The sequence below is a fragment of the Crocodylus siamensis genome, chromosome 12 (genome assembly GCF_052110815.1).
Source record: "Crocodylus siamensis isolate JL-2025a chromosome 12, ASM5211081v1, whole genome shotgun sequence".
NCBI classification, from domain to species: Eukaryota; Metazoa; Chordata; order Crocodylia; family Crocodylidae; genus Crocodylus; species Crocodylus siamensis.
The window spans coordinates 6,897,563-6,917,632 of record NC_143406.1 but is presented as its reverse complement, the minus strand read 5'-3'; the positions used below and the strand labels follow the sequence as shown (position 1 = coordinate 6,917,632).

The following is a 20,070-nucleotide window of genomic DNA, read 5'->3' as shown; positions in this document are numbered from 1 at the left end:
TTTCAGGTTTTCAGGAATCAGGTGTGTCCTTGCATGCAAAGAAGGTGACCACTTTTGTCTATATTGAGAAGGGTGTTCTGCTCTCTCCAATTCAAGCATCTCAATATTTCAGGAGCTAAAGCAAATATAGCATCAGCGTTTTGAAAAGACAGGGCAGCACACAGCTCCTGTTCCTCAAAAGCAGCCTCTAATTTCAGGTGCCGAACCTGAGATACTCAGCCCATTTTTCATGTGTGCACCAAGCATCTATGATTTAATGGGAGATGGATGGAAGCTGGGGTGCTTCTCACCTCTAAAATAAAGTCAGGTCCTAGGTGCTCTAAGCCAAGCATTCACACAGAAATGATAAAATAGGGGCCCCAATGAAAGAATGAACGGTCGCAAAGTGAACAAATGGCAAAGCCAGGACCTACAGCCAGGACCCCATTCACCCTCCCATCCTTCTGGTTTTTTAAATCATTTTTATATCTGTTACTTGTAACATTTGAAACAAAGATGAGTCCATTACAAACTGACTTACGAAAGCTCTGTCCTCAAAAGCAAAACCAATACAAAGTTGGAACAGGGCAAAAAAAAAACCAAAAAAAAACAGGATGTAGTTCTTGTAAAAATAAAGACCCTTTTCATGAAGAAGGTTACCAAAATGGTAACGTTTGACAAGCTCAGAACAAAATACACCGAGAAGTTTTATCTTCAGTCAGATGCCAACAGTGCTGCAGATCTGTTTAGCATACACATGCCATTTAAAAAGGTAGAAAAAAGAAGAGCAGTAAAGGAAATGAGCAAGGGGGAAATACTGGGTTGCCATGAATCTTGACAAAATGGTAACAGCAGTACCATGCCGCTCGCCCTCCAATCCTGCATGCATGTCCTACATTTCCAATGGGTAGCACAGCTTCCCAAGCGAAGTATAAAGCACTATGAACTGCTTAAAAACATTCAATACAACTTCAGGACTATCTGGTACATGCCCAAGTGACAAAGGCTGGTGCTCAATTGCCCCATCAATGTTTTTTATCCCTACTTCAAACATAGATGAAAGTCAGCTTAACTCTGCTTGGGGATCTATGTATTTAAATGTGATCAATTTAGCGTAGATTAGCAAAACCAAAGGTCATGCTTTCAAAGCAAACCTGATAAAGCAACATGATGAAGAATGCCCAGTTTTCAAAAGCTTGTTGAACTTTATCCCAACCATTAAGATGGGCCAATAAAATATATCTTCCCAGAAAACCCCAGTTTTAAAAGTCCCATTTTCAACACTCAAGAACAGTGAAAGTCTCAGTGTAAGTCAGTGGGATGTAGGCACTTTCTAAACAGTTACCCAGAGCCATGACGTGTAAAGACATCAGCATGTTGTACTAGGATCAGTGTGGGCCAGAACTGGAAACTAAACAGGTGGTTATAAATGAAAGAGTTGTGTTCATCCTGGAACTGAATTTATTATGACAGACAGGAATTCAATCTAACACTCACTGAGTCAGCAGAAACAACTCCCACTGGGACCAATGAGAGTCTATTGGGGATCTAAGCAGAGACACGGGTTTTGATTTTTATAACTTATGAAGAATTTTTTTAATTCATTTTTAGCCCACTGCTGTATTACACGGGCTGGGGCCTTTGAATAGTGACACTAGAAAAAAAACGAGTTACTTTACTTTTAAAAAGTAAAATCATTATGTTGACCTCAAACGGTGTCAATCCATCCATGTCAAACGAAGCACTCCAGGTTTACACAGTCAAAGAATCAGTCCACTGTGATCAGGACAATGACTTCCAGAAACATCAGTCTGAACAGTCAGTCCACGGCGCATAAAGTAACTGCACTGACTCCTAAAACATCAGCACTGAGGGATCCGAGTCCATCCTCAGAAACATGTAGCTAGTCTTGCATTTAATAGGAGTACAACTTGGGGATGCACATGCAAAACACGGCTTGCGCAACATAGGTCAGCAAACTAGCTAGTATCAGTGTTGAAAATGTGAAGGTTACAGAGTGAATAAGCCAGGGAGAAGAGTCCTCAACCACCTCCTGGAACAGAGAACTATTACGGTGTTAACAGCATATTTAAGAAAACCCACATCGGTTTGTGCTTTTCACATCTCAGACACGTTTCAAGGCCTTTAAGTTTTGTTGTGTCACTTTCTATATGAAATAGTTTCCAAGTATGTCTTTATAAGATCGGTGAGGATGATGCATGCTATTAACATAAGTTGTATGTTAAATCATACCCGAATACAGGAGACCCTGGGTTACTTCACCTGTGGGCTAATTCACTGGTATGGGTTAATTTCCCATTGAGATGATTCCCCACTAGCACTCTCCTGCTTCCTCCCCAAAATTATCACCTCAGTTGGTCACCTGTTGGATAACTCACTGTTATTTTCATTCCCCTTGGATTGATGAATTAACCAGAATTTACTATACACAGAGTTGGCCCCTTAATTGCTTTCCTTATCATTTGAATGTGTATGGGGATTTGTGGTCTATCTACATGAAGTTTTCCTTCTGGAAAAAAAAAATGTCCTAGACCTTACACTACTGGGTAAAACAATGAAAAAAATCAACATCAGTGCTCTGTGGCCCAAAAACAGACTTGCTTTACTCTCACAAGTAGTTCCATTAACTTATGTATTGTAGAACAGACTGTAAACAGAGGTTTTCTTGATATGCAAAATCTCTACTTCATCCTTTACCACCTCAGGATTGTTCTCTGTACAGTTCTTTGGCATCCAGTATGCCCGAGAGACCCCCTACAGGTAAAGTCTATCAGGCAATTTTTGGGAAAGTTGTATAAGCTACTTTTAACGTTCATAAAATGCATCAATATGCTGTAATATTCTTCAGCCTCTCCCCCCCATCTCACTCCCTGTCAATTCTTAGGAAAACACCACAACCAGGAGGTGACTACAGCTTAATAAAGCAGAGTGGAAGTAAAGTGAAGCTCATTTTCAACAGCTGCTTGCTTTTTCCATGTGAGCCAACATGCCAGGTAAGGTGAAGGGTATTGGCACATCAGAAGAAAACAGTATGAGCTGAGATCTGCCAACTGGATCTTAAGAGCTGTAATGAGACAAACCAATTTTCCCAATGAGAACCATTTCCAAAGTTACTGGCCGAGCATACCATGTTGACAGGCAGATTTAGGTCATGTTTTCAGGCCGTACAGTTTAGTGCATAGGCTGGGTACCCCATGAAGCTAGAAGATCCCAGGCCTGCCTTCACACAAGGACTAAAACAACATGAGCAAACTGGAATAAAGCAAGCAAAACATTACTTGGAAGAAGTGTGCCTCAGTGTTGTGCAAACATCTTACAGGAACAGGTCCAACAACATTCAGTGCTTTGAAAGCATGGATTTATGATGTGAGCCAATTTTAAAAGGCAGAAAGGGATGGAAGAGAGAACTCAACCTCCTTCAGTTCGGAGACAGCCGACCATGCTGGAGCACCACTGCAGACAAGTCCATAGCTGTAATTACAGGTAATCGTTCTGCACATTTACTCTGCCCATGGTGAAGCTGGATAAGGTAGCAATAAAGATGACAGGCTAGCTATTTAATATATGCAAATTAACAAACTGGGCCCTTGGGGAGAAATTCTAATTGGTAATCAGGAATCCATACAAATCATTACAAGGTATTCAAGACAGCAGCAAGAGGGGACCATGGTACAGGATAAGTTATTCAAGGTCCATTACATCTCCAAGGCAAAAATTGGTTTCATCAAGGTGCTGATGGATGTATTTTCTCTTTTGGGGCAAGAATACCTTAATTTCCTCATCATGGTTATTTTAGAGAGGAGAACAGCCGAATTAGGAGTTTAAAAGAATCATCACTTAAAGCAAAACTCACATGGAGACAAAAGGAAGGAGAATGAAGCTCACAAGCAAAGATCATTGGGGGAAACCTTAAAAACTGTGCAGGGGTAGTACACTCTCACAAGAATACCCACTACGCTCACCATGGCAATCCCAGGGACTAATGGGATTTGGAAAGAAAACTCCACACAACACTAAGCTCCCAGGGCTCATCTCTACCACTGCAGGAACACAGCCGGGTGAAGATGGGGTTCGGCATGCCTCACCCACTGACATTGGCAGGTACATGCCAGACCCTCTATGGCTCAGCAAGTAGCTGTCACCCAGAAACAGTCTGAAACAGCTAGGCATCAACACTGTGCCATTCTGCAAGAGTCTATGGGCAGTCAATCAGAATATGGGAAACAGCTAGAGAATGAGAAAAGTTGGGTTACTCTTCAGGACTCGTGGACTTGTGCCCCAAGTTTTTGCGTTTTATGAACAACTGCACAGGATTTCAATACCACTTTTCCGAAGCACCTAAGCGGGCATGTGGGACAATGCTGAAATATTCTATAAAAGAGCTCCTTCAAATGTAATGGATATACTATGATCCTTCATTATACTGTTTTGAAGGAAGAGAGACAAAACCAGCTGGCCTTGGCAATTAGTACATGTCTACAAAAACTGTCCATTCCTTTGTCATATGTGCAATCAGGCAAACAGCTGAAGGGGAAGGGTCTGGACTGGCCAGTAGTGTGGACATCCATTACTGCAAGCCACACTCCTGCCATTTAGAACCAGTGGTCCCAGCTTGCTCAACAAGCAATCATGGGATAAGCACTGAGAATTCTCAACTCTGGGAGGAAAGGCAAGGGAGGAAGGAGAACAAATTGAACTATCAAGGCAACTGAACTGAAGATGAAAAGATTCAAAAGGAGGATGCACCCTGGAAGGACAAGCAGAGAATCCCGGCAGTTAACAGCATCTAGAACAGGCCAATAGATAAATGTCACATATGTGACAGCTGCATCCCATCATCAACTGCTCTATATGAGGTAGTGGCACAAACAGTTGCAAGAGGCGCTTTAATCTCTTTGGTAGTGTTAGAGTCTAGTTGTTACCTTGCATCAAGAAGCTTGTCTAACTTAATCCCAACTATACCACTGGCCCAATAAAAGATATCGCCTCATAAATCCTTGCTTCTTTCATCTCTGTGAAAGATTCCCTGGGAAGCGTGTTCTACTTGGTAAGTCACGTCAGCCCAAACACATGCAACTCATTCTCCAAAAAAAGAAAGATGCAGTATCTTGGTCAGCCAACAACTGCCATCTCTGAGACTATGGAGCTACAAACCAGAATGATATCCAACAAGGACATACAGTCACAGTAACCATTGATGGGCTGCATTTAAAGTAGAATCCCAAAAAATAGCATGATCAAGGCCATTTTAAAAAACTCCAGTCACGTGCCTGAAGGCAAACAGAATCCAAGTAAAATCAGTCTCAAATATACCATGGCAATCTTTACACATTTTAATACTGCATGTAAATGAATTCCTTAATCCAAACCTTAATCCATTCCCTTGCTATTTATGGTTGATTTCGAAGAGTTAGACATGGATCCCCTCCCGGTGAATCTGCTTTTGCTCTTTCTTACTTTCCCCTGGCTGACTAGAAGAGCAATAATCTCTCAACAAACTATAATTCAATAAATCTTGTTTAATTCAACCCACTTCACAGCCAAATTTGTTCATCAGGCTGCAGTAAATTACAGATGTGCTTCCGAACCTCACTTCTGCAGAGACACTTACTGTTTAACAGCTGTATAAATTGACACCGGTGTCTAAAACCAAGGCTCTGAGCAGCAGTAAAGCTACCTGCAGGCTGGACAGCACATGGTACATGCAACGGAGGGTGGGGGGTGTAATTTCTAAGAATAGCTGTTGTTTTTCTAGCTCCTCTAGCTGAAGTTTGCCAGCTACAGGAAGCAGGCCAAACCTACTGTATCCCTTCAGCATGTTTTCATAGCATTAGCCTTTAATAAATATAACACCCCACCCTCCAAATGTGGCAGTCCTTGAGATCCATGCCCTACTGCAAACAGAAAAAGTCATTGTTTTAAGTATTTAGATTAGAAACTGGCACTTTAGAATAAGTAGTGACTTGTACTGTAGACAGCTATCAAAGTCAACTTGGCAAAGCATAGGTAAGCTAAGCTAGGGCAGGTACAAAGGGCCTGGGCTTTGGGCCCTACAAGGTAGAGAACCCTGTATATCCCTTCATTATTTATATTACAATAGTACTTACCAACTCCAACCAAAATTGACGCCTCAGTTTGCTAAGTACTGTACAAATACAAAGTAGCAAGAGACACTCCAAGCACCTACAAACTCAAAACCTAAATAAAATGACAAATCCTCCTTCCCCACCACAAATAAAAAAAAAAAAAAAAAAAGAATTAAGGAAGGGAAGTGTAACTATACCTTCTTTTTACATATCAGCACGGATCCTGGTTTTCTCTGTTAACAAATCGCAAGTTCTCCAACTAAAACCCCCAAATTCATGATTAAAATGAAATGCCACTATACATACAGGCATCAAGTGAACACAATGTTTTATTGCTATATTTACTATTCTAAAGCAATCTGGAAGCCTACAAGTGCCTCAATCACTATAATAACATAAATTCTAAGTACCTATACATTTTGGCATTTGATTTTCAGTTTTTTATCATGGAAAATCATAGCTCCCCTTGCCCCCTTAGCTCACCAGGACGCAGGTCCAGGCCACTCACTCCCGCTCCCCCCGCCCCTCATAACTCTGCCACTACCTCTGCTGCTGCTGGGCAGGCAGGGGGTGCTTCACCAGGGTGGTATGGGGCTTGCAGCAGCAAGGAGCTTCCTCCTCCTGGCCCTGCTGCACCAGATCCCACTCGCTGGGCTGCGAAGGCCCTCGGTTAGGTGGGAAAGGCAGCAGGGCAGGCGGCTTGAGCCCACAGCAGGCAACACATATCCTCCTCCACCCCCTCTTCATGCACAAATCTGGAGGGCATGCGCCCCCTGACCCCTCTCCCCCAGAAGCGTGCACAGTGGCGAATAGCCAGTCCCAGCCCCTGTGACCCCTAGATGAGCCACTCACAACCCTGTCCCACTCTCTGTTTGGGCCCTGTGGCTGCACATGGGCATGGGCCCTAAAACCCATGTACCACCCTAGCTGGGAAACAGCCCCAGCCCTGCCCAACTCCCTCCCTCTGGGGGCCTCAACTCTCCCTCCACCCACCACCAGACTTACCTGCAGGAGCTGCTCTCCAGGCTACCTGGCACCAATGTGCGTGCACATGCACATGGCACCCCTGCCTGACCACCCTCCTCCCATTTCCCCCAACCCCTTGGAGACTGGAGCTCTGCCAGCCTGCAGAGAGCTCTTTGCAAAAGTGGAAAATCTGTGCATTTCGCCATTAAAATGAAAAACCCAGATCTCTGCATGTCAGATACAGGCCCCAACTGCACATCCTGTTAGGCAAGTCTTTAAGTACGTTTAAGTACCTTGCAGAATCGCCCTGCTCAAGTCATGGAGCAAACCTCTGCCAGAACAGGAACTAGAGCCAGAGTCTTAGTGCTGTGTCGTTCTTTCCTACCAGGTGTCAGGACTTCAGCCTCATATGAGCATTTCCCTATGCTCTCTCCCCTACTTTACTGATTAACCATCTTGTGAGGCCCCCCCATGAGCTGCTGTTGGCTGAACCCCAATACTCACGCACAACTCTTGCTCCTTTTTTGAATTATTCTGGATTTCCACTGGCCTGACTCAAAGAAGAATTGAGTCCCCTATTCTGCACTCCCTAATGAGCAGCATCTCTCAGCTTACCTTTGCATAACTAGGATATGGAACAGAACAAACTCCGTCTTAGAGTAAAGCACACAGCAAAATGAAAAAAACCCAGCTCATGTCTAGCAGATTTATTCAGCAACTTAAAAGACTCATGTAAAATCTGGATTAAATCATGAAAATCCAATTAACTACCATGGAGGGAGATACTAGTTAAAATCCCAACACCTACCTGATGCAAAACTTTGGGAAATTTCCCTAATTTTCCCTTCTCCTGACACTATCCAGCCACCTATTTTATATAGATTTTTGTGTGAAGACCTTACTTATTTTGTACTCAAAATTTCTGCACCTATGGTTCTTACAGCAACTTTCTCAGTTCAAATATGGAAGTGAATTTCAAGAGGCTTTGCATCAGGCTCTAAGGGAGGTAAGCTACTGCAACCTACCCTCAGACTCCACGCCCTCACCATAACCCCAATGAAGTTAGAAAAAACAGAAGGGATACAAAACTTGGCCACAGGTCCCTAATGTGCCTTGCATTCATTTTCTTGATCAGCCATGCTTGTTTACATCACATGGAACAGCTGTCTGAGCATGACCTTAAGAAAACTTTGAGGTCTGGAGGCTAAGAGGAGTGGTTACATAATAATCCAAATCGGCAAACAAGGTCAAAATTTGTCCAGAAAGAAAGAAAAGGTTTTAAAAGGAACTGATCTGTTGCAGCATCTGTTCAAGCACACGTGCCACTTCAAAGACATGTTTTAGGCACTTACGAAAGGTAGACGTGGGAAGTAACGTGACACTATTATGAAGGCAGGCCCCAATCCCTATCTTCTTGCTCATGAATGAACTGCAACGCCTTTGGGGAGTTCAAATGGAACTAGTTTGGCTGTGTACAGGTATAACACTCTGCTACCTGATAACGAGCTGCAAGATCAGGGCCTAATCTCACCACTGAAGATTATGTATTGCTTACTTTTAGCTTTACCTCAAGAAAACATTTACAGGACTATGGGCCAGCCTGCAAGGGAAAAGCTATGGTTTCCCACATTTTTCTCTTTTAAAGGAGAATCCATTTTTGAAATTTGTTGATCCATTTTTAAAGTTTGTTTGTGACCCTTTCATACATTCCTGTAACCCACTTTTGGGTCATGACCCGGGGGTTGAAAAACCCTGATCTAGTCCAACCCCTTGCTCAAAACAGGACCATTCCCAATTACATCATCCCAGCCAGGGCTTTGTCTAAGCTGGGTCTTAAAAACCTCCAAGGATGGAGATCTGACCACCTCTCTGGGGAACCCGTTCCAGTGCTTTGCTACCCTCCTACGAACAGAACACATGTTCACACTTTGGTGAGGGGGAGAGAAATCTTAGACTGGGTTCTGCCTTTTTAAATCAGTCTGTATATGCCAAACTTCTCTTCTGTTACAGGTATAAACCAGTTTCCAATCACTTATACCTGTAAAAGTGTAAAGTCTGTACCTGGCTTGAGTGAGAAAGAATTTCTCTAATATCTAACCTAACTTCCCTTGCTGCAATCTGAGCCCATTGCTCCTTGCTGTCATCTACCATCCCTAGAACAGTCCAGCTCCATCCTCTTTCAAATCCCCCTTCAGGTAGTTGAAGGCTGCTATTCAATCCCCCCTCAGTCTTCTCTTCTGCAAACTAAATAAGCCCAGTTCCCCCAGCCCCCTCACCATTTTCAATACCATCCACTGGACTCTCTCCGATTTGTCCAAATCCTTTCTGTAGTGTGGTGCCAAGAACTAGATGCAGTACTCCAGATGTGGCCTCATACACCACCATCCTGCCTTCACTCATACTCTTAATCTGGGCACCATCTTTGATTTGGACAGTTCTCAAGGTCCTCATATCCAAGCTCTGCCAGTTGGACAGACTCTTTTTTCATGACGTTTCCAAAATAAACCCTTTGCTATCTATCCACACAAGGATCATTTGTGCCTCAATTATTGCAGCAGCCTTTCTTCTGGCTTTGATGAACACAGTCTTACCCTACTGGTATCCATTCATTCCTGATGCTGTTGCAAAATGGATTTCTTTAGCATGTTGTTTTGACCACATCACCACTCTCTACACGTCCCACAAGTGGCTCCATCTTCTCTACAGCATGAAATATAAGACGTTTTCTAGGCGCTTTGTGATCTACCTCCCATTCCATTATCAAAACATGGACTAAAATGTCCCATCAGCTCAAGATATTCTCCATCACCTGCCTTTTAGGTTTTCCAAATAGCATTTTCACCTTTTTTTCTTCCTCTGTAGTCCTGGGGAGAACTCATCATTCAAAATCTTTGCTGTGATGTCAACAAAATATCTTGACTATAGCAAAGCTGCTTATGTGCTATGACAACTGCCTGGCAGACTAGCCAATGTTTTCTCATAGTTTCCCAGAGCTTCTCTATCCCTCTGCTGTCTCTGGTCTTATACTTTAATTGTATGCTGTCTAGCATGGAACGGTCTTCTAGTTCTGTGTTTGTACAGGACCTACCACAATGCAGACTGACTTTCCTAAGAGCTACGGGCTGCATAAACTAACAATAAACATTCAACCAAATGAATCCTTAATTTACTTTGGAGAATGCTCGTTTTGCTCCAGCTCCATTTAAATCAACTAGATTTATCCCATGAGCAAAATCAACTGGATCAACTAAACTCCATTTAAAATCAACTAGATTTATCCCATGAGCCAAACAAGCTCAGCTGTTCCATGGAGACCAGACAGCCATAACATCCAACTGAAATCCTACAACTGTCACAGAAGCAAAATTTTCTACAACTAAAATACTATGAAAGTGAGAATAAGTCAACCTGCCATCTAGTTGCCCAGAGATCAACGTATATACAACCTTTGCAGCACAAACAGCAAATGCCATTAGAAGACATTTCTCTCTTCAAACATGAACTAAACTAGCTGAAGAACAAAAAACAATCAATCTCTTCTTAAGCATTTTATTTCTTCTTTTCCTCATGAGCCAACACCTTCTATTTCTTGAGGCCTCCCAACCAATTTTCAGTCATCTTTGTCATGGTACATGCAGAATTCTATGTTCAGGATGGGAAATAATCATGACAAAACAGATGGCAAGAGTCAAGTACCTAAGTGGCGCTCATGATACAACTTCCTTATTCCTGCTTCCAGAAGGAAGGAATCTACTTTCCAAAGCTCCATCCCCTACTGAAAGAAAGAGCAAGCCGAAGAGAGTGAGCGAGCCAGCAAGAGGGTAAAAGGGTGAGCAAGAGAGAAAGAGGGAGGAAGAGGAAGAGAATTTCTTGGCCATAAGATTCTGCGTGTTCAAAAGCCTTTTGGGCACCTAATGACATTTTTATACATTTGCATACACATGCTTCTCATAAACTAGGTGCCTTATTTCGGAGGTAGAAAACTGAAATACAGCCGTCATGGGAAGGGAGGCACACTCCTTGCTGCAATTGTATCACTAGGAGTTGCCTGGCATAGCCCCTGCATACAGACTCCTCCCCACTAAAAACGCAGGACTCAGAAAATCAATAACGCCTCCCTGGTACTCAGATAAGGCTGATCTCTTGACTGATATCAGCACCAGCCACACTAAATAAACAGCAAAGTGGTTGCAGAAATAAATGGCCTCCTCGCAGCCCTCCCCAAAGAGGAGTGATACAACAAAGACATCACATCAGAAACACTGAGAAGAATGAGGTCTTGACATGCTCCCAGAAGGAGAACAGAAAAACGATGTTCTGGTGTACTGTGGGAAAGGGCCCTTGACAGAGAAGGCTTCTCAACCTGTCTGCCAGGATTGTCCTTAAGGGGACACTCAGCTGTTCCAACCCCAGTGACATATTCCATTTAAATAGCTAGGCAGGAAACAAGTGTGCAGCACAGAGCACATTCATCAACGTAAGCCAAGGAACTGGCTATAGTTAGTGTTTGAGACCGAATAGTTCCTCCCCTGTATCTCTTTTGCCATGAATGATTTTGTCTTGCTGTGTCCTGTGCTAGCTAATGATGCAATAGATATAAGGAAATCCCAAAATAGAATACCATACATTTTATCTTATGATCAAGTTATAGGCATTCCAGTAAGTAATTGCTTTATCTTGCAAATTTATTGCTTTCATACTTTCCAGCTCTGAAGCATACATTGTTGGACAGTGTTTTACAATGTAATAAATCACAAGCTGTTCTTCCAAAGCTTCCCCCCCAGAAAGGAGACCAGCAGAAAGTCTTAGGGCAGCATGCATGTTACAGCTAGTGTGAACTGTCTGGATCCCAAGCTATACAGTCCAAGTAGCTGTCAGAGTCCCCATGATCAGTCTGGGCATCACAAAAGACATTGGTTCCATTTGCAACTACATTGGTTATTGGGTTTTGTTTTGGTTTGGTTTTTTGAATTGGAAGAGGAATCAGTGGAATTTGTATTATCCAGATGTCTGCAAGGATGTATGGGTGTCACCTCAGAGTGAACTTTTATTCCACTAGGTTGGAAGTGACTTATTGTCCATTGTCACAAGAGGAAGGAATCTGTTACTGTGAAACATTCCAACTATCAGATGACCCTGCTTTTCAACTATGACATGCAAGTAGCAGCCTTTAATAAAGAAAAAAAAGAAGAAATTCAGTCTTGGTAGGCACCTACACATGATAAAACCTGCCACAACTCGCTTCCTCTCCCATTGCCTTCAAGGAGCATGCAAAGAGCTATAAAATATCCTCTACCTAGAAGGCAATGTTTGCATTCATTTGTTGAAGATGCACAAGTATGAAGTCAGTAAGAAAGCACTCTAGATTTAGAGTAAAGGCACAGCCATTCCCTCAACAGTTGGTGCAGAGGTCACCATGTACAGAAGATGGCATGGGAGAGTCTGTTACCAGCCTAAGAGAAACACACCCAGCAATACAAACCAGTGCTGTACTGTCTATAACTGAGGTTATGCTCCCAGAGCTGGGACATTAAGTCTGTTGTGAATAGCACAATAATGAAAAACTGCATCCAAAAGAAATACACCCCAGTACAACTCTTCTCTATTAGACTTCCCAGCAAGCATTAGGCACATGACAGTTACTGCTTAATTTGTACACTGCAATCAGGTATGGATGGCCCTTCCCAGTTCCAACTCCACTCCTCTGTCCTAAAGAGTATGATGATTCTTGCTTGGAAACAGTTCAATGCATATATTATTTCTGAACACATAGTATTTGGTATGTTATTTAGTATCCAGGAAAAGCTGTGTCATAATTACAACAACATGCGCAGTGTTGCAAAGTCAGTTCTTCATCCCTGGCTTCTCAAGAAGGCTCCACTTCTGCAGTAAAACATTTGCCTTCCTAACACAAGAATTACTTTTCACTCCACATAGGGATTTATAAACTGCCCTGCCAAGCAGCAGTCAACTTGCCAAATTATAGCTCTGCATAGGCACTGAGCTGCAGCGCCAAGAAGAGAGGTCTAGAGCAACAGAAAGCTACATTTAAAACCAAAATGTTACCGTCATTTACTCTAAGTACCACTTACAGAACAGAAAAAAATTCTGTGGGGGATGTTTTCAGAGATGTTCAGAGGCAATTAGATGCACAGTTTTTGTTACTGTTAGCAGAAAGTGCAGATGTAATTCTCTCCTCACTACAAAAAAAAGTCATGTATCCTTTAGGAAACAAGATTATGAAAACACAAGCCCATATTTACTGCTAATGCTTTGTCACAATAGCCAAACTGCAAATTGGCTTTTTTCTAATTCCTTGTTTTGTGGGTATAAGTAAGCAATAAAAGTTTAGTAGGAATAGTACTCAAAGCTGACTGACAGCTTTCTGGCTTGACAGACGCTATCCCATAGACAAGTATATTCTTGTCCTACCGGGCCCATAGCTTCCCCCTCAAGAATACTTAGAATATTCCATACAGGGACTTTTATCTATACTGAATCCAGAACGAAAACTAAATCACCACAATTACAGGGTTAAGTCAGTCACAACAGGAGGGAGAAATTGAGATACTACCAGGAAAGAAAAAAGATTTGGGGCATTTTGGGTGAGATTTGCAAGGGGATGTACTTACCTCGGGCTGGACCCTGCAGAGGAACATAGCCAGCATAGCACAGGGAGACTATTCACACACATACAGTTAAGCACTTGCGTAAGTTTTGACAGGATCAGGATTAAAAACAACCCCATCGATACACATGCACATACCATCCATCGCACCTGAATAGTACTCATTGGGTCCAAGGGCAAAGGAGTTAACTTACATACCAGCTATGTATTTAGTGTAGAAAAGGTCTCTGAGATAGGATGGAGAAAGTCCATACAGTTACAAAAAACAAAAAAAAGAACCCCACACAGAGCCTAGATCCAGAAATATGATTTACAATGGCTTAAAATGCTCATGAAGACACCATTTTGACTGCCATGGTCACCAACTGCAAAAGGAACAGAAATGCAAAGAAGTCATCAGTGTTTTGTCAGGAGGACTGAAGAAAAGAGCCTCACCATAAGATGATGACAATTTGGAAAGTGTGGGCGGAGAAAAGAAAAGGGAATGGGCATCACTCCTGGATCCTTGGTAGCCCAGCAGTGATTATACCCAATGGCCATGGAAGGAAAAGAAATGCGATTGTGATGTTGTTAGCCTTGTTAAATGTTGCATCAGCTCTTCCATTATAAATCCAATTTCATGGTGGTTTATAACTCAGCCATAAAAATTCACTGTGAGCCGGAACCTAGTTTGAAATATAAGTATATCTGCCATTTAAGTTTTGACATAGGCTCCAATCTTGCAATCCGATCCGCACAGATGGATGCTTTCACAGGCAAAGGCCTAAACATCAAGGTCATATTGCGTTACATATTTGGGAGCTTCAACAGAGGCTGGAGCACAGGAAACTTAGAAACTTATCTTTGAAGAAACGTTATAAAAACCCTGGATCCCAGCAGAACATTCACTCATCAGCACTAGCTTCAGTCAAAGAAGGAAACAGTACTGCCACCAGACACTGAACACCTACACCTCCCCAAAGCAGTAGGAATTGTGGGCGCTCTGTATTTTATGGTCAAGCACTTTGCTGCTACTGAGTCAAGATAGGAATGGAGAATTGTGGCCTTTCATTTGGGGGTTCTCAGAAAGTCTCATTTGACTTCAGGGGAAAAAATGCAGCAAATAAAGTTTTTAAATCACTCAGCTTTTTCTCAGTTTGGTGGGTAGTCCAGACAATTTTAAGATGCTTCACAGGTGCACATAGAAGCTAACTTTCCTCTTCCTGCTGGTTCTTGTAACAGAACAAGAAACCTAGCATAAGTATTGCAACGATCAGTTTTTGGATGTTTGCATGCAGGCACTTAAAAAGTAACTCCATCACAGCTCACTCTTGATCTTTTATCATAGGCATTGGAGGATGCAGCAATCAGTGACTAAGACCTACCAGCCATATCCTGGTATATTTTAATGCCAGGAAGGATGTCCTGGCATAGGACAGGCCACAGAATTTCATCTAATTGCATCCAACAGATGCAATGCTTTATTAAAGCATATGTCATTGCTGTATCTACCATAATCTGGTGGTATAACCATCTGTAAAGCCTGTTCCAGAGCTTGTAGCCTTGCAACTAGACATGCACAACCTTTCTACTTACACATTATAACATTATCAAAACTCTAGAGTTAACATCCTTTCAGAAAATTGCTCCAAGCTAACATCCCCCTCCAACAGCTCCCATTCTCAGATGCAAGATTTCACTGATCTTGCAATGCAGTAAGTTCAGGTTCACCGACTGTGTTGAGAGTATAACGGCAACCATTCTCCCGACTAGCAAGTCACCTTTCCTAAGTAGCCCCTGTAATGTATAGTCGTATCGGAGAATATACGTTATTGAAGGGGCTCAGATTTGATGGGTCCAAAATCTGATTGCAAGCGTGCAATTCTCCCTTCCTTTGCCAACTCCATGAACAGGTGAGGCTGGGACAGTGACAAAAGAGAACACAAGAAAACCACGCACTGGATTCATACTCAATGATATCTCTCTCAGTATCCTGTCAAAGGATCCTAGGGTAACGAGAGAATTTAATAACTGCCTCAATACACCCAACATATAATGCTGGTTTTATTAAGCGGGATCACAAGACCCTAGAACTGGGCTTTTGAAGACGACCGTACCGCATTGTGTAGTCAGTGTCATGCACCTTTCATTTAAAGGTGCAGCATGAATAATGCAAGTTGGAGGGACAGGAGATTTGATGCTTGTTCAACCTGACATATATATTTTAAAGCCACATTCAACTGTGTTATTAAAAAGGGAGCAGACTGCCTGGTCTGAAAACCAACCAGTTTTTCTTCCCATGTGTTTATTTTTAAATTAAACTGTTTGCTTTGCCCGAGCATAACAAGCTAATAAAAAACCACCCACCAATTCAGAATATCCAGCAACAAAGCAGTGTATTTTGGCAGGGCTGGAGAAACAATGTGATAATTAAAGGGCACAAGAATAATAAAAAAAAGGAATGTAATTTTACATAGTACGAATATTACCTTCAACGTCCTAAACATTCATATGCTTATGACAGAATCACTATAGGGTCAGGGTATTATGACTTTTCTACACATTTTATCTCTCCTCTTTCACAGCAGACACAGAAATGCAAGGCTGCCTTGCCAGTAATAGATAAAAGTGGAGTGATTTATTACGGGGACATTATTACATTTTGAAAGCTGATTTATGGCAAACTGTCTAAGGGTACCAGACCTGTGTTTAAAATGAATGCAAACAAGTCCAAGAACGCAAACGCCACATTTGCAAGCGAAAATTAGCATGAAAGAACCAGAATATCATCTCCGAGCAGCTCTCATTGGAAACCTGCCCTGCCTGCCTCACTGCCGCACAGGGCTTTTGAGACGCTGGCCCCTTGTTTTCATCTGCATGCAAACAGAGCTGAACTTTGCATCGGTGCTGAATAAACACACGGTAGCCCAGCAATTCTCAGCCAGGGTGCCAGGGTACCCTGGGGTGCCCCGAGACCCTGCCAAGGGTGCCACACAACCTTATGCCTACAAGCACGATTCACAAGGCAAACCTAGAGATTTCAAACAGGAACACATAGCTGCAGTCTTGGCAACGGGAAAACTGCTCTGGCTCTGTTATTTTCCTGTAGTCAAAAAATAAGAATGAAATCTAGGAGCTGGCATTTTCTGAGGGGTGCCTCCAGTCTACCCAGGGCTGCCTCGAGTCTCGGAGGGTTGAAAGCCACGCACAAAAGCATTTGCTGTTTTTTGGAGACGCGTTTATTCACAGAGCGCCGGCTGCCTTCCGACTACCAGACGGAGAAACGGGCTACGAGGCCACCCTCGCCGCCCGCAGCAAGACCCCGCTCCCCTTCCCCCAGCGAGCGGCTGCAAACGCAGGGCTTCGCCCCTGAAGGCGGGTACGCGGGGGGCGAGGGGTCTGGGACGGGCCTGCTCTTGTTCCAGCTGCCCTTCGGCGTCCCCGTCGCCAAGGGCCTTCGCCCACGGGCGCCGAGGTCTTGGCCTGACCGTGCCGGGGCGGCCGACGGGCGGCACCTGCCAGCCCGGCCCGGCCCAGCCCTCGCCGGTTTCTCTGGGGGGGCACCTGAGGCGGGGGGGCCAGCCCTGGGCAGGGGGCTCCCGCTGCCTCGGAGCCGCCGGCCCTGCCCCCGGTGCCGCCATGTTGCCGCCGCTCGGCGGTGCGGGCCCTGCCCCCGGCCCGGCCCGGGCGCAGGTGCAGCGGCCGCGGCTCACCCGAAGTCCTGGTCCATGGACTTGAAGAAGAACTTGTAGCTGTGCACGGGCCGGTTGCTGAGCACATTCTTGAAGTCGGCCAGCGTGACCCGGTCGGGGCAGACGGGCAGCTTCACCAGGTAGGGCGTCTCCTCCTCGTCGATGTGGTAGATGATCTTGGTCTCCGCCATGGGGCCGGGCCGGCCGGGCCGGGCCGCGCGGCCCCGCTCCCCGCACCGCGCTCTAGCTGCCCGCGTGCGCAAATGCAGCGGCCCGCGGCGGCGGCATCGTCCTCGGCTACGCGCGGGGGCCGCGGGGCGCCGGCTGCCGCGCAAGGGGAGGCTGCGGGCGCCGGCGCCGGGGAGCCATGCCGCGCTGCGCCCCCGCCTCAGCGCCCGGCCCGGCACAGCCCAGCCCGGCGCTGCCCGGCGGGGCGGGGCTACGGGCGGGGAGGCTCCGCCCCCTGCCGCCCGCCCGCGCGGGGGCTGGGAAGAAGCGCTCAGGGGCCTGGAGGCAGCGGCCAGGATGGGCTCGGGGGTTGATCGAGCCCCTTGAATGCAAGGGACAGGACGGGACTTGCCCTCTTGGGGCGGCTAGCAAGGCATCGCGGTCCTGGAGGCAATGGGCGAGGTTGGAGTTTCCCTCGTGAGGGACCTGGGAATAGATCAACGTCCTTGAATGCAAGGGACAGGATGGGACTTGCCCCCCGGGGGGCTGGAGAGACAGCAAGGTCCTGGAGGCAGCGGGCAGGGTTGGAGCGGCCCTCATGAGGGGCCTGGGAAGAAGAGCTCGAGCTCCAGGAGGCAATAGGCAGAAGGGACCTGGTGATCGATCGAGCTCCTTGTATGCAACGGACAGGGTGGGAGTTGTCCTCTCCAGGGACACGGGAAGGTCCTGGGTGCAGTGGGCAGGATGGGAGTCCCCCTCGTGAGGGGCCCGGGAAGAGATCGAGGTCCTGGAGGCAATGGGCAGGGTTGGAGCCCCGCTCTTGAGGGACTTGGTGACAGATCAAGCTCCTCGAACGCAACGGGCGGGGATGCAGCCCCCCTCTTGGAGGGGGGTATGTGGTAGCCATGTTGGTCTGAGACGAAAAAATACGCAGAAGTCTAAAACGCTTCGTTCAGAGGTGATACCTTTTATTAGAACAACTAAGGAATCACAAAAAAAAGCAAAGATCATCTTTTTTGCAGTTGCTTAGTTGACCTAATAAAAGGTATCATCTCTGAACCAAGCGTTTTTGAGTTTTGCGTTGCTGCCTTTTGCGGGGGGGCTTGGAAATCGCTCCGGCTCCTGCTCTGCGTATGGAAACAGACAAGCACCTTTTTCTGCCCAAACAAATGCACAGCCGCCCCGCTCCTGCCCACACGCGCACCCCGCCTCCCATTGCTGTGAAACACCAAAGTGAATGCACTCCAGGCTTTATGGCTGTCATGTTTGCAACCCCATGATTAGTGAGCTAATGGGAAATAATCATAGCACTTCTTCAGTGCCTGTCATTTGCTGTCAGAGAGCCCGGCTGTCATTAGATAGGGCTGTTGGCCTACCATGCCTTATGCTCAGAAATTCAGCGACTTCAGGAAGTTCATGGACTCCAGCAGAGCCGCTCAGGAGAGCAAAAGAGGCTGGGCACCTGCAGTTCCCCCTGAAATGACAAATCAGTTGTGAAAAATCAAGCCACTGCTCTGTAGGAACAGAAATAAGGATTACGGAACAATACTTTTTTGGCATCTGGGGTTGGCAATATTGGCCACGGCTTGCTTATTTTACTCCGACAGGCTTACTGACACACAGTTGTTTTACATGGGTAAAAATCAGCAGGATTTGGCCTCATAAAAATACTTGGCACGATACCGCTTGTCCTCAAAATGTGGTGTAAACATAAATTCAGTGTGTGGCCCTTGAGTTGATTATTTTTTTGCTGTCAAGGAATTACTTGGGCTCTCATAGTGCTTTCCAGGTATAGCCCCTTTCACACTGCACAAAACTGTCAGCATCATGATTCCCATTGATCAGCAGGGAAACAAGTAGTACACAAAGAAGAAGTAAGATTTGAAGGAAAAGGGCAAGCATTTTTAGTTAACAAAAGCTTCTGTATTCCACCAACTAGTGCTTACATGAAGCAGTGCATTTCTTTCTGGCTTCTTTATACAATAGATCACAGGGTTTGAGAATCTACCAACATCTACACTTTTATGTGCTTGCAGGGCAAGGTGCTGGAGTTGTCTGAAATGAAGCAATCTGTCCTCATAAAACTCACTCTGCAGGGGTTCACAGTACTACCGGCGAGCAGATAAAATTACACAAAGGCTTTGGTGTCTCGGAAGAAAATAAAAAATATGCAAGTGTTTTGTGGGAGTAAGGATTGGGAGGGCCACGGGTGAGAGATTAAAATAACAATAAAATAATATTACAAGATTGTGTGCTTGCCACACTTCTTGAATAGGTACATGCTTTTTGGCAGTCACCGCTAACCTGATCACAGACAAGTTTCTGCAGCCCCAGACTTTGATATTCTCAAGGTAAAGTATTAAATAGTGGCTGATAGATGCACTTAGGCCAGTGATTCTCAACAAGGGTGAATCTCAACCAGATTCTTGGAAGGGTGCCCCAAGGTGTGGGCAGATAAGCTAAGCATGTAAGTGCAAGCTCAGCTTGTCTCTGCCTGGATGATCCCTCACCCCCAGTCCCTCCGCAAGGAGATAAGCACTGTAATATATAC

The 20,070-nt window shown here is 44.9% G+C and overlaps 1 protein-coding gene across 2 annotated transcripts in view; it reads right to left on the bottom strand.

Annotated features, from left to right (window-relative positions):
• DVL1 (dishevelled segment polarity protein 1) overlaps positions 1-17,743 on the bottom strand; it is a 174,472-nt gene extending 156,729 nt beyond the window's left edge. Inside the window, exon 1 of one of the 2 annotated variants that reach the window (XM_090024159.1) lies at positions 17,373-17,743. In XM_090024159.1, coding sequence (XP_089880285.1) covers positions 17,373-17,542 — 170 coding nt within the window. In that variant the 5' untranslated portion in view covers positions 17,543-17,743. The remainder of the gene's footprint in view (positions 1-17,372) is intronic. The other variant, XM_090024160.1, reaches the window with a different exon arrangement.
• Positions 17,744-20,070: the final 2,327 nt, after the last annotated feature.